This window comes from Triticum aestivum, chromosome 4A (genome assembly GCF_018294505.1).
Source record: "Triticum aestivum cultivar Chinese Spring chromosome 4A, IWGSC CS RefSeq v2.1, whole genome shotgun sequence".
Taxonomy (NCBI): Eukaryota; Viridiplantae; Streptophyta; class Magnoliopsida; order Poales; family Poaceae; genus Triticum; species Triticum aestivum.
In genome coordinates, this window is record NC_057803.1 from 607,150,452 (window position 1) to 607,164,363 (window position 13,912).

The window sequence follows — 13,912 nt, forward strand, 5'->3', positions numbered from 1 at the left end:
AAAATATAATTTACAGAAAATAATAAAAGCGTTAATCATGCTCCTAAAATATTTGTGCATCGTAAAGAATGTTTGCACAACTTAAAAAATGTTGATAGCATTAAAACAATCATGTGCTTCAAAAATATGTTTGAAATATTTTTAAAAATGTTTATACAAAGCGAAAAGAATGACTATGTAATAGGACAAATGGTTTGTACCATTCAAAAACCGTTCCGAATACCAAAAAGTATTCACAAAATAAAAAATATTACAAATTTGCTTAAAGCGATCTAAAATTTAATTGTTTGTGCAACCAAGAATGTTTGCACATTTTCAAAAATGTTATTAACTTAAAGTAATATTCGATAATTTAAGAAATTATCCCATATTGTTAAAACAAATCTTGAATTTAGACGTCTTGAATTAAAAATATTTAAAAAGGTAAAACATAAAAAAGAAAGGGAAAAAGGAAAAATCCATTTTTTTTAAAAAAAAACTAAGAACCATGGAGACAAAATTATATATAAATGAGAAAATAACCGAAGAAAAGCTTTCAAAACCTTGACAAAACCAAGGCTGAAAGCCTAAATGGCCGACCGAAGGCATCTATAGAGAGGGTGCGCGTTAGATAGGAGGAAAAGGGCATGCCCAGTGCAAGAGGAGCTATATATGTTTGCTGAATAACATGAGTATTTTTCATGAACAAGAGAAGAATTTCTGAAGTTGGTTCGTCTTCAAGCTGGTAAACGTGCATCAACCAGCTTGCGCTCAGATCTTGTGCAGATTATATATCAAGCACCCGAATAGAACAGATGGCCCTCGGAAACAATCTGATCGAATCCAAGGTAGGATTAATTGTTGCACTTGCATGTAGTAGGGATGTAACAAGAGCTATATATGTGTGGGAACACAACAAAACTGCTAATCGGCTAGTAGTCACCTACACAGCTCGCGGCGGTTTGCCGACCAGGTCGTCTCAACACATCAAGGACAGCGCGAAGAGCCATGGTCGCCTTTTTTTAAAAAAAAAAAATTCCAATCTATTCATCTTCAATCATAGTAGTACAACGAAAACTAGAAATACTAAAAATTACATCCAGGTCCGTAGACCACCTAGTGACGACTATAAGGACTGAAGCGAGCCGAAGGCGTGCCGCTGTCATCGCCCCTCCCTCGCCGGAGCCGGGCAAACTTTGTTGTAGTAGACAGTCGGGAAGTCGTCGTGCTAAGGCCCCGTAGAACCAACACACCAGAACAGCAACCGCCGCGGATGAAGAGTGTAGATCAAAAGGATTCAACCTGAAAACGAACGAAGACGAACGACGAACAGATCTGAGCAAATCCACCAAAGACAGATCCGCCGGAGACACAACTCTACACGCCCACCGACGATGCAAGACGCATCACCGGAATGGGGGCTAGGGGGAGAGACACTTATTCCATCTTCAGGGAGCCGCCACCGTCTCGCCTTCCTGAGCAGGACACAAACCCTCACAAAGCTCGAAAAAAGATCTAAAAACGGAGCCCTCCCACCGGCAAGGGCCGAGATCCACTCCGCCTTCATGGCCATACGGCCACCGGAGACGGGATGGACCGGTGCCGGCGCCGGTGGGAGGCAGAAAGCTGGGGTTCTTGGAGGCAGCGGCTAGGCGTGCGTCCGTGTTGTATTTAGCCATGGTCGCCTTGCCGACATGGCCAAATCTGAATCCTCCCTCTTTCTTCCTGTACAACATGTTGTTTACCTCCCCTGAGCTGCACCATACACACACACATACGCCATCAGTCCAGTCTGTATCGGTTCAGTTTGGTAGACGACATCAGTTCCATGGTATGAAGCAAATGCAGATGCAAAGCTTACCGGTCGTGCTGCTCCAGGCATCGTCCACCGTCAGCAGCGCCATCCGGATCAAACATCCCGCCACGCATATCCTGCAACCAGTTCGTGGCACCTTTTCTCAGAGGCAAGAATGTATATATACCAACTCTGATCGCAATACTAGAATTCCCTTCTTGGTACAGAACTATCAAGAATCAATCTTGAATTCTCGCACGAGGTGGCAAACGAAAGGTGTATAATTGTCAAACTAAATAGGCCTGACAGTGTTCCATTTTCTACATACCCAGCAACAACGGTTCAGTTAGTACCAAAGGTTCAGCAACAAGTTGACTACCTTGGTGAGGACGGTCTCCTCCAGATCGGAGTCCGAGAGCCCAACAGCAACACAGAAGACCGGAACAGAGTCCGAGAGCCCTTCATGTGCGCGCGCCGTCAGTCTCCTACTCCTTGATCTCCCTGAGCTTCCCTTCCTCAAGAACTACTGACTATCCTGGGTGCACTCTGCACCAGCCAGCCAGAGTTTATCCATGCACCATATCTGCGGGCCATGCATGGAGCAAACGATCTTTAGCTCACCATGCTGCAACCTTGCTTCCCAGAACTCTGACAAGGGTTCCACATCACAAAGTATTAGAAACTAGTCACAGAAATTGGAATCTGTAAAGTAAATGAAAGAACAAAACAGGAATTGGAAAGGAGAGATTGCAGATATAAGTGCCACTGTTCGTTCATACTAGGAATGATTGATAGAATGCCTAGGCCATTAGCAGACATGAATTTTAGCACCAAAAAAAAAAGAAAACAAATCAATTCAGCCCACAATTTCAAGAATTACAAAATAAAGTACTGTAATCAACACCTAGACATTAATATCATCACCATCCATACAAACCAACAGACCAATCAACATTTTGCACAATGTTTCTAATACTTCCACCTTTTGGTTGGACTAGCTGCCAAACCATTGGCAACCATCTAACAATGTGTATCACCGAGCTCCAGATTCTAACATTTGTGGTTCTGTAATGGATCCTCTTCTAATATACATTCAAATAGTACAAACTAGAGAGAGAGCAGAAAGCATGCTTACAGAGATATTATTTGTAGTACAGAGGCAGAGGCAAGCAGTGGGAACAGATACATGGTACTCAAATTTGGTGGTTTGAAGACGATGAAGCAGCATTAATTGACAGGTTTTGGACTGTCTTCCCATTAAGCCGAATGTATGGAACATGAGAGATGTTCAGCCAATCTGATCCTCCAGGTTTGAAATTGTCTTCCATGACGAAGCCATCCATAATCAATTCTTGGAGGTTCTGTGGCACAACTCCTTCCAGCGACAGGGGTTTTGTCTCCCTGATACTAAGTACTTTTAAGGAGGTAAGTCTGTTTAGTGTAGAAGGGAGTCGTTGCAGAAAATAGCAGTAAGCAAACTCGATTTTTTTGACAGATATTAGTTGTCCAAACCACTCCTCCTGCTCTGGGGTAAAATGAAGGGCCTCCAGATAAAGGATGCACAGAGCACACACTGAGGGGACAAAAAAGTTCTTATTTAGCAAGCTAATATCTGTAACTATACTGCTAAGATGAAGTAAATCCTGCTCATCTTGTCTAACCGATTGGTCTTGTAATTCAGTAAGAATGCCAGGACAACCAAGAACATCAATATCCCTGAGGTTGGGAAAACATTGTAGCCCATCAATCAAACGTAGAGATCCACATTTTCGAAGATGTAGATAATCCAGTGACTTCAACTGATGCCCAGAGAATAGCAGTGGGTGATCACAGTAAGATATCCTTAATTTTTTGAGACATGCTAATAGTCCTACATATTGTGGCAGTGCCTTGGCAAAGTTCCCACAAGCTGAAATGTTAAGTTCTGACAATGAAGATATGGATGATAGGTTGGGCACTTTTTCCAGTAAAGGACAATTGTGAAGTTCAAACCTTGTGAGATGTGGAAGGAGAGGGCCATGATCTTCTGCATGTGACCAATCTATCCAAGATGTCATCGAAGAAACTTTTAAGTCCTCCAAATTTGGGAGGCAACCAAAATGTGTTCCATCAACATGCTTCACCGATGGCAAGTTATCGAGAGTGAGATGCTTGAGTGAAGCGAATTTTCCAAATGGCGGAAGTACAGCTAGAAGTCGGCAGCTTCCAACATGAATAGACTGCAGTTTTGTGAAGATGTGGCCTTGCAAGATCCAGCTAGGTAAAGTTGTGGCCCTGTAACCTTCGATCATGAGCTCTTGAAGATTTGAGTGTGGCTGCAATCCTTCAAGTACATCTTTGGATACATTTCTCCCCTTCAACACCAAGGCTTCAAGGTGTTTCTTCCCACTCATATTGGCATCGGCTGCCTCAAGTGTGTTCTTAATGACGTGGATATTGCTTATGCAAATTTTCCCAGATAGCTCTTGCATGTTTTTCAATTCATTTATCATGAATCCGTTTCTCTTTCCAACACTGAAGTTCTCCAATTCTTGAAGTTGACTCAGTTGCCCAATACCAGGAATCAAAGAGAGAGCTGTAGCGTCAACATACAAGTGCCGCAAATTGGCAAGTGTATTAACACTTTCAGGAATAGAATTGCGGGTATATCCACGGAGGTATAAAGCATGAAGATTACAAGGGAAGTTGCGCAAATTATTGACTCTTGTGAAAGAAAGATCAAAGAACCTCAATTTCTTTAAGGATGAAATGTGGGCAGGCATATTTGTCAGCACCTCCAAATAAGATAAGTCTAACACTCGAATGCTTCTTGAGTTGGCTAACATATTGTCAACAACATCACAAATTTCAGTACTGTCACAATGACCAAACAGTAAGATTGTCCGCAGATTTTTATACTTGTTGAGTTCATGAATGTGCAGTTGATTACTAACTTGCAGAGCCAAATGGCGAGCAGTTGGTGATGCTCTGCGTGAGGTCTCTTTGTGGAGAAAACATTCATACGAAGAAACACCAATCGCCAGAGCCCGTACTAGATCGTGCATAGTGTACCTCCTTTTATCAAATGTAGCCTGGAAAAATGATCTTTGCACAAGTTCATCAAACAATTTACCTCCAATGTCCTCTAATCTAGTGCCACCAGATTCGCTCTGTTCAATGAAATCGTGAGAAATCCACATATTGACCAATCTATCTTTATCAAACAAGTAATTTCCTGGAAAAATCGAACAGAAAGCGAAGCACTGCCTTTGTCTAGGCTGTAGATCTTGATAACTAATTCCCATGTATGGAAGGATTTCACAAAGAACTTCACTCAGGTCCCACCAATCGCTCTCAAGGATGCTTCTCCACTGGTGTATGGTAAATCTGGATCTTAACAGATTTCCCATTACTTTTGCTGCTAATGGCAAGCCATCTAGTTTTTTTGCTATTTGCTCACCAATTAGCAGAAGAGTCTGATTGTTCTCTGCCACAGGACCGGTGGTGCCAAAAGCATAATACTGGAAAGCTGACCAAAAACTCTCCCATGGCAAAGGTGCTAGTGGAACTTGACACATTGTTGCTACTGTGTCTGCAACCCTTTTGCTTTGTGTTGTGACAAGAATTACACTTCCCGGTACTTCACCAGCTATGGCAGTAAGCAAACTACTCCACTGATCACACATCTCATCCCAAACACTATCAAGCACAAGAAAGAATCTTCCATGCTGGATGACAATTTGAATATTGTTGACAACTGTCTCTATACTATCAGCACGGTCAAAAGATGAATCATTTCCTTTTATGGAGCACAATATCTCCTGCAACGTCCTTTTCACTCCGAAATGTTTTGAAACATACACCCATGCTCTGTGCCCAAAGTGACCCTTCACATTTTCATGATTGTAAATGACTTGAGCAAGGGTTGTCTTCCCAACCCCGCTCATACCAACAATTGGGATGACATCAACACCACCAATGGTGTACCTTGCCCCATGTTTTGCTCTTATGCTGCTGGATTCTGGCTCAGAGCCAGATGAACCTAAAATAACTCTCAGTATCAACTCTAGAACTTCATCGCGTCCAAACAGCTTGACATCAACTGGAACACGAGAAGTAGTCTCTCCCCCAGCTCCCTCCTTGATGGATGATGAACTACTCTGCCTCAAGAGCTCCAGAAATGTGTTGGAGGTTGCACAAAGGTGATCTAGCTTCTGCACAACATATTCAAGCCTGTTCATGCCCTCATCAGGTACAACCAAACTTTTAAGGGCCCTAATCGATGACGAAACGAGCTCGCTCATCTTGCGTTTTCCAAGGACTGTGTCTTGACAATCAAATCTGTCAAGCACATCCTCCGCTTCATAGGCAGCATCATGGAGGTTCCTTAGCCACTTGTTAAGACTAGTGCTGGTAATAAGCTGGTTATCAGCGACCTCGGTTATGGCCCTCACCATGGTGAGGCTTGTGTGGAGTTTGGTCAAAAGTTCTTCAGTAGCATGGCTCAGATTATAGTTGCTCTCGAGGAAGTCAATCACCTTGTCAACAGCACGCTGGATAACTGCTGATGAGAAACTACCAGCAACCTGCTCTGCAGCTGCAGACATCATGATTTGAAACCTGCAATAATGATAGAATGTGTTAGCATGTCGGTTAGTCTGTATGCAGTTGTGGAAGTTGTCTCCTATATAAAGGAAAAGATGAACAGATAAAACTGATGAGCTCAATCCGGCAAGAGATTTTTACTTGACTGTAAGGATTACTTAATGTTGAAAGGTACCCTTTCAAGCACTTTGCCATGAGATGATTTTTTCTACACGTATGAGTTGTGTCCTATATAAAGGAAAAGACGAACAGATAAACTGATGAACTCAATCTAGCAAGGGGTCTTTACTTGACTACTGTAAGGATTACTTAATGCTGAAAGGTACCCTTTCAAGCACTTCGCCATGAGATCAATTTATATATGCAGGTTTCATAGGCAGTACCAGAGATATGCTCTTTTAGTCCTACAAATGAATGGTGATTGTCACAGCCAAATATTTTTCAGTAAGTCGACAAGCTAGTTGGTCACCTGTACAGAAATGTGGTCATTGATCGAGTCGGATACCCCCTTCAATATATATTCTTTGAACAATTTAATCACCTAAGAAAGTAACCAACTCCCAAATTTTTTTACTCTGAAGAACATGACACGATATAGTTTTTAGCGGTGACCTATTTACAATCTAACCAATGTCAACAAACAACACCCAAAGGAACATTGCCAAGGAGTTTCTATGCACGAGTTCCCCTGTTCTTGAGTAAACTTTAGTCCCAGCGCGCCTGAAAAGAAATTGTAAAAATTGGCTTCTGTATAGTCTTGTTAAAATACTTAAAATACTAGATGGTCCGGAATTTAGTCATAGGCACTTGCTAGTCTGCATACCTTGGTTATCTCTCCCTTTGTTTTCCCAAGAAGGGCATGCTAAGTATAAAGCTAAAATTCTTTACCGGTGAAGCTCTAGGATTGTGTTCAATATACATAAATTATTTCATCTTAGTAGCTATTATGTGCAAAATTTCTTGTTCTTGTGGTGTCTATAAAAATTAGGGAGGATGTACATGTATGTTAATGAATGTAGGAAAACTTAATTAGATGCAATCTTCTCAAGAAATGAGCAGAGCATAGAAGGAATTAAGAAATTTCAGGAAAAATTAGGCTTCAACAGATGCAATCTTCACAAGAAATGCTTAATTTAACATCACAGTCTTTCATAATGAAGCGTACTATCTATCAAAGGTTTCCTCACAAATTTCCCTGAACTCCAAGAGCTCCCATGTCAGACTGTCAGTACCCACTCCGACCCACCTCCTCCGGCAATCCCGAGCTGCCTCGACTTCTTCTTCGAGGTCGCCAGTGCGCAGCAAGCCGCCGACGGTACAGGATTGGGGGGTGAGGGGAGAAAGAGAGAGGGAGGGAGGGGGCACCTGCGAGAACGAACGAGAGAGGACGCCGGCCTCGGAGTGGCAGTGCACGGGCCAGCGACGACGTTCCTGGACAGCAGAGTCGAGAAGGGCTGGGAGCTGGGGCTTCTCCGGCGGGAGAATGCGGCGGCGGCGGCGGGTGCTCGGGCGGCAACGGCGATGGTGAGTGGCAGCCAAGTATAGTAGTCCAGGACTAGGAGTTGTTATCCTTTTTCTCGTGTCAGTTTTGCAGCGTCGAGAGGGTTTTATTTCCTGGCCTTTTGACATCGACACATCCTACGCGGTTGCCAAAATCGCGTGCCTAATTTTCCTTATTGACTCTAATTTTTGAAAAATGTTCTGATCTATTAGAGCATCTACAGCCGGAGTTGGCAAATCCGGCTCCCTATACATCCACGGACGTGCCGGGCCACGTCCGCGGACACTGATTGGACACTCCCTAAATCCGCGCCTCCACACCCACGTATCTCATATTTCGAACCCTATGGGCGTGTTTGGATGCCCGCATCGAGCCAACCAGGCCCCCGCGGGAAGGGAGAAGCCTGTTTGGTTGCCTGGTTTTTCTGTTGGGCCTGCATCGCACGTTTCTCAAAGCAGCTCACAGCCTGGCTCGCCGGAAACACTCGGATCAGGCTGAGTGCGGCGCGAGGTCGCACGGGCGGGAGCGAGGCGAGGGCGAGGGGGATGGCGGGAGATGGAAATATGGCGCGCCGTCCCGGCGCCAAATTAGCCTCACCCCCCTTTCACTCGCTCACCCATAGCCACTGCCCCCCTTTCTTCGCTACTGCCTCACCACCGGCGGCGGCTGCGATTTCAGATCTGCGCTATAGGCGGCGGCGGTGGCAGAAGAGGCGGCGGCGTTTGCGGCAGATCTGGTGCTCCCCTTGTTGTTGGCCACCGTCTGGTCGACCTAGTCTGTGCCATGGCCCCCCTACGCTGTCCTCGTCTCCGATGCCGGTAGCAACACCCCCTCCCCCTTTGTTAGCTCGGTGGTTAGGCCTTTAAGCTAGGTGTAGGATCAATTTCCCACTGAATGAACCGTCGATGTCGACTAGGTTATGAACGCACGGATGAGGCTGATAATCCAGGCAGCAGCACTGATTAGTGTGATTCAGGCATGGGTCATGTTCATGCACCAGAGAGTTGTTTGTCGTGCTGGGAGACCTTTGATCCGCTATGGTCCATTGTTTCCCCGGGAATAGGAGAGGATCCAAAATCTGAACTACATCTACAACTGCAATGACACCGAGGCTCTGTGGATGCTTAGAATAAAAAGAGCACCATTTGCCCAGGCTTGTCAAGACCTTCAGGAGCAGGGGCATGTTACAAGATAGCATCAACACCAATGTCGAAGAGTAAGTGGCCATGTTCCTCCATGTTGTTGGCCATAACCAGAGGTTCAGCGTCATTCACAACACGTTCAGGAGATCAATGGAGACCATCTCTAGGTACTTCAAGCAGGTGCTTTTTGTTGTTGGGGAGCTTAGAGGAGAGATGATCAGGAGACCATCTGGCCAGACTCCACCCAAGATTCGCGGAAGCCCAAGATGGTATCCATACTTCAAGGTGAGCATTGACAATATACACTTTTCATGGCTTGATATGCTTGTATTGTTCAGGTTCAGCACTAACACAGGCTAGTGATGCCATTTTCAGGATTGCATTGGGGCAATAGATGGTACTCATGTCACTGCCAGAGTTCCTAGGTCACAGTCTGTAGCGTACAGGGGGAGGAAGCACTACACAAGCTACTGTTGACTTTGATCTGAAGTTCACATATGTGTTGGCTGGCTGGGAAGGGCCAGCGCGTGATGCAAACATTCTCACTGACAGCATAAGTCGACCTGATGGGATCAACATCCCCGACGCCAAGTTCTACCTTGGAGATGCTGGCTATGCATGTCGGCCGAGTATTCTTCCACCCTTCAGGAAAACAAGGTACCATCTCAACGAGTTCTCTGGTAGGAACTTTCCTAGGACTGCACAGGAGCTGTTTAATCTCAGACACTCCAGCCTTAGAATAACTGTTGAGAGGGCATTTGGAGCTCTAAAGAATAGGTTTAAGATCCTGGATCAGAAGCCATTCCACCCATACTCCACTCAAGTTAAGCTAGTTCTTGCTTGTTGCATTCTGCATAACTGGATCCTCTAGTGAGGCTTTGATGAACACGTGCCTGAGGAGGAAGAGGTCGAGCCTGACGATGTTGTTAGCTCTGGCCATGGTGTAGAGGCATTTGACAATAACGCTTGGAAGAACAAAAGGTTGGAGTGGGCAGAGGCAATGTGGCTTAACAGAGGTCAGTGCAGGATTTGAAGAAGAGGAAGAAGAAGCAGCAGCAGCAGCGGAAGCACAGAAGAAGAGGAAGAAGAAGCAGCAGCAGCAGCAGAAGCAGAAGAGGAAGATGAAGCAGCAACACTGATGAACTATCCCCTATTTAGCCAATGGCTCTTAATAATTTGAACTATCATTTAATTGTAGTTAGGATGAACTGTCATTTGTTTAACTAGCTGGCACTATGTTCAGATTGTGTGTGGTAAGGTCACCACTAGTTAGAAGTGGTGACAACACCTTATGCAGGTTGCAACCAAACACCATGTCATATGTGCATCTAATGCAATGTGGGCAACCAGACGCCGGGTCAAAAATGGTTGTCTCATGTAACTAGGGGCATGCAGGCAACCAAACTATGTGCATCTGGTTTTTTTTAGCCTGCATCCCCTCAAACCGGCTCAATAGAGCCAGGCTCGCTGGGCCAGACTGAATCTGCAATGTAACCAAACACGCCCTATATTCCTACAAATTCATGCAACTAGTACATAGATCACGAAACGATCAAAATCGACAGGAAACAGACATATAAACTGGTACTCAGGGTTTAGGGTTACGGTTTAGGGCATAATTCACATAAACATCACCAAACAGGCAAGTCACACAGTTCAACGATTTGACACATTGTAACTACATACTAGAACTAGATTATAAACAGGAGAGGGCGAGCTTCACCACTTCCTCGCCGACCCTTTGCCCTTCCGGTCGCCGGCGCAGCTGTAGGAGCTCACAGCAGGAGGGGGGGTTCCACATTGGAGCCGTCGGACCCGTCGAAGGAGGAGGAACTGGAGATGACGATGTAGCATTGCAAGCATCGGACCATGCGGTCTTGCTTGCGCTTGAACTTGGCCACCCTCGCCGCCTATGCCGCTGCCTCCGCCGCATCCCGCTCGGATTGCTCAATGTGGTCAGAGCTGCTTGGCGTTGATCCTCCGGAACCGCTGGGCCTTCATCTCCGCCTCAATAAGTGACCGACGGCACACCCACTCGAGGAGACGGTACTCCTCATCGGGCACTGGCATCACACGGCGGCGGTGGGCGAACTGCGCAGACGCGTCAGACCCGCCCCATCTCCCTTGCCCTATGCCTCTCACGGCGGGCGGCACGTGCCTCCGACTCCGGAGTCCGCATCCGCGGCGTCAGCGGAGCGGGCACTAGAACCCACCGCTGCCTGTGCAGAGCAGCGGCCAGAGGTGGAGAAGGCCGTCGGGCAGGAGGAGTAGATCAGATAGGCCTCGCAGATCCGCATGCGGGGCAGGAAGGGCCGCCACCGGCGTTGGCACTGCCGCGGCGACAGGTGGCGTTGCACTAGACCCGAAGTTGCCACCCGTATCGACCCGCGGGTGCTCGAGCGCAATATGGAGCGCTAGCTCCTCGTCTCCGGAGCTGCTGCCGGATTGGCTGCCGGTGCTGGACATGCTTGTCGGCGCTAGGGATTTGGCGGGTTGGGGAAACGGAGGCGTCGGGGAGCGGAGCGGAGTGAGTTAGGGTTTCTTCCAAACGGGGGATTTTGTAGGGTTGGGGTGTGCCGGGCTGACGTGGTGGATGTGCCCGGGCGTGCCCGGGCCGCCTCATATCCGCCCTACATTTGGGACGGATATGACGGGTGCCGGTCAGCCTGGGCGTTAGAGGCCCGTTTGAGAGCTCCGATTGGATCGGTTTTTTGTGACCGGTCAGTGACCGGACGGCCTGCCTGGGCGTTTGAGACGGATATAGGGCGCCCGACTGTAGATGCTCTTATAAAATTGGAAAACATTTTGCGCCGCTTAGACGCTCTCCGTCGTTGGATGGGATAAGGACCCCACGTCACCCAGCAACAACACATGCTTGGTGGGTTCCACACAGTGCTCCCTCCTGACTCGGCCTTATCCCCTCACACGGTGTCTCTTTCATTCGTCCCTCTTCTCGCATGAACACACAGGGGGGACCTGCACCACCACCATAGGGAAGCCGTCCGTCCCTTTTTTGGCTCAACATTGGCGAGCTCGGGCGCACGGCCCCACAGCACCACCATGGAATCCGCTCTGTTTCATACATCTAACTCCACCACGATGAGCCGACCTCCCCCCTAGAAGCTGCAACCAGTTGAGACAGAAGCTGCAACCGTTGTCAGATTTTGCTACTACCGGTGATGGATTTGCTACATCCATCACGACGGAGCTATGACTTGCTACGGCTGTGACTTTTTTGTTGCAACCATCCTCAGATTTTGCTACATCCATCATGGCGGAGATACAACCCGCAATAGCGGCGATGATGAATTGTTGCAATCGTTGTTGAATTTTTTTACTACCAGTGAGGAATTTTGCTACATCCATCATGGCAGAGCCACGACCCATGACGGTGGCGACGACAAATACACTGCAACCGTCGTCTTTTTTTGCTACGATCAAGAATCTTTATTGCTACATCTATTCAACAATGTTGACTCTTGCCCATCACTTGCGCATCCGCATGCAGCGAGCCTCGACGGCAAGGGGCGACGACAGCGCATCAGGGTGCTGCAACCATGGAGCTCGACGCCAGGAGTTGCAACCCAACCGACGGGGAGTTGCAACCCGTCAACGGCAGACTGTAACCAAAATTGACGAGCGGTGGGAGTTTCTTCGGCGAGCAACGGAGGGGCAGAGGAGGGTCTTCGAAGTGCCGGGGTGCGAGTCGCCGTTGCCTCGGTGGAGCCGCACACGGGAGATCAAGTCTTGTGGTGCAGAGACGGGGGATTTCCCGTGTACAAAAAGACGAAGTCTGCGTGCAGCAATCAGACGGTCTCCCATGATTTTGAATCTTAAGCGTGCTAGGCGGCATTTTTGTCCGATCGGCCGGCGCTTAATAGCCACCTATAAAATTTATCCAAAATACAAAGCGCCATTAAACATAATACAAATTACTCCCTACTTCCTGAAATCTTAAGCGTCTAAGGTTTTCCAAAATATTCCAAAATCTAAGACGTGTTAGCACTCAGTTCAAATATTCTCTCTTGTACACTTAGAGTAAGTTAACCATTGCTAATTATGGATCAACCAACATAAAGTATGTCAAATTATTGTTGTTCAATAATTTGCTATCGGTCTTTCATAGGTCTCCAAAGTACATATAATTTTTGATTGTTCCATTTTGTTATATTATCATTTTTGAATGTTTTACAATCATTTTATAGCAACTTTATATCATTTTTTGGGGCTAACCTATTGACATAGCGCCCAGTGCCAGTTACTAGTTTTTGCTTGTTTTTACATCACAGAAAATCAATACCAAACGAAGTTCAAACACAGTGAAACTTTTTAAAGATTTTTTCTGGACCAGAAGACACCAGATGGGCCAAAGAAGTACCAAAGGCGGGTTCCGATGGGAGCATAACCCACCAGGGCGCGCCCAGGTGGGATGTGCCCACCTCGACGGCCTCCCGCATCGCCTCTTCGCCCTATAAATACCCAAATATTCAAGAAACCCTAGGGGAGTCGACGAAACACAATTCCAGCCACCGCAAGTTCCGGAACCACGAGAACCAATCTTAACACCATCACGGAGGGGTTCATCATCCTCATTGGTGCATCTTCGATGGTGCATGAGTAGTTCACCATAGACCTATGGGTCCGTAGTCAGTAGCTAGATGGCCTTCTCACTCTCTTTTAAATCTCAATACAATGGTCTCTTAGAGATCTATTTGATGTAACTCTATTTTGTGGTGTGTTTATTGGGATCCGATGAACTTTGAGTTTATGATCAGATCTATATCCATGAATATCATTTGAGTCTTCTTTGATCTCTTATATGCATGATTATTTATAGCCTTGTATTTCTTCTTCGAATCTTTGGTTTAGTTAGGTTGACTAGATCGATTTTTTTGCCATGAGAAGAGGTGT

General features: G+C 46.4%; 1 protein-coding gene and 1 pseudogene across 2 annotated transcripts; one reads left to right on the plus strand and one right to left on the minus strand.

Annotated features, from left to right (window-relative positions):
- Window positions 1–974: 974 nt before the first annotated feature.
- LOC123087489 (disease resistance protein RGA2) lies at window positions 975–7,939 on the minus strand. 2 transcript variants are annotated; one of them, XM_044509507.1, is made up of 5 exons: window positions 7,724–7,939; window positions 2,910–6,373; window positions 2,154–2,422; window positions 1,841–1,911; window positions 975–1,734 (listed from the first exon to the last, which is right to left on the minus strand). In XM_044509507.1, exon 2 carries the CDS (start codon window positions 6,361–6,363, stop codon window positions 2,968–2,970), a length of 3,396 nt encoding a protein of 1,131 aa, XP_044365442.1. In that variant the 5' UTR covers window positions 6,364–6,373; window positions 7,724–7,939; the 3' UTR covers window positions 975–1,734; window positions 1,841–1,911; window positions 2,154–2,422; window positions 2,910–2,967. The 2 variants fall into 2 exon arrangements, with proteins under 2 accessions (XP_044365442.1, XP_044365443.1); XM_044509508.1 differs by lacking the exons at window positions 975–1,734; window positions 1,841–1,911; window positions 2,154–2,422 and having other exon boundaries at window positions 3,001–3,347; window positions 3,436–6,373.
- Window positions 7,940–8,778: 839 nt separating this feature from the next.
- On the plus strand, window positions 8,779–10,010 carry LOC123082566 (protein ALP1-like; annotated as a pseudogene).
- The last annotated feature ends 3,902 nt before the right edge of the window (window positions 10,011–13,912 follow it).

What these genes read in the sequence shown, in the direction of transcription:
- LOC123087489 (XM_044509507.1), bottom strand. Translation starts at nt 6,363, where the DNA reads ATGATGTCTGCAGCTGCAGAGCAGGTTGCTGGTAGTTTCTCATCAGCA.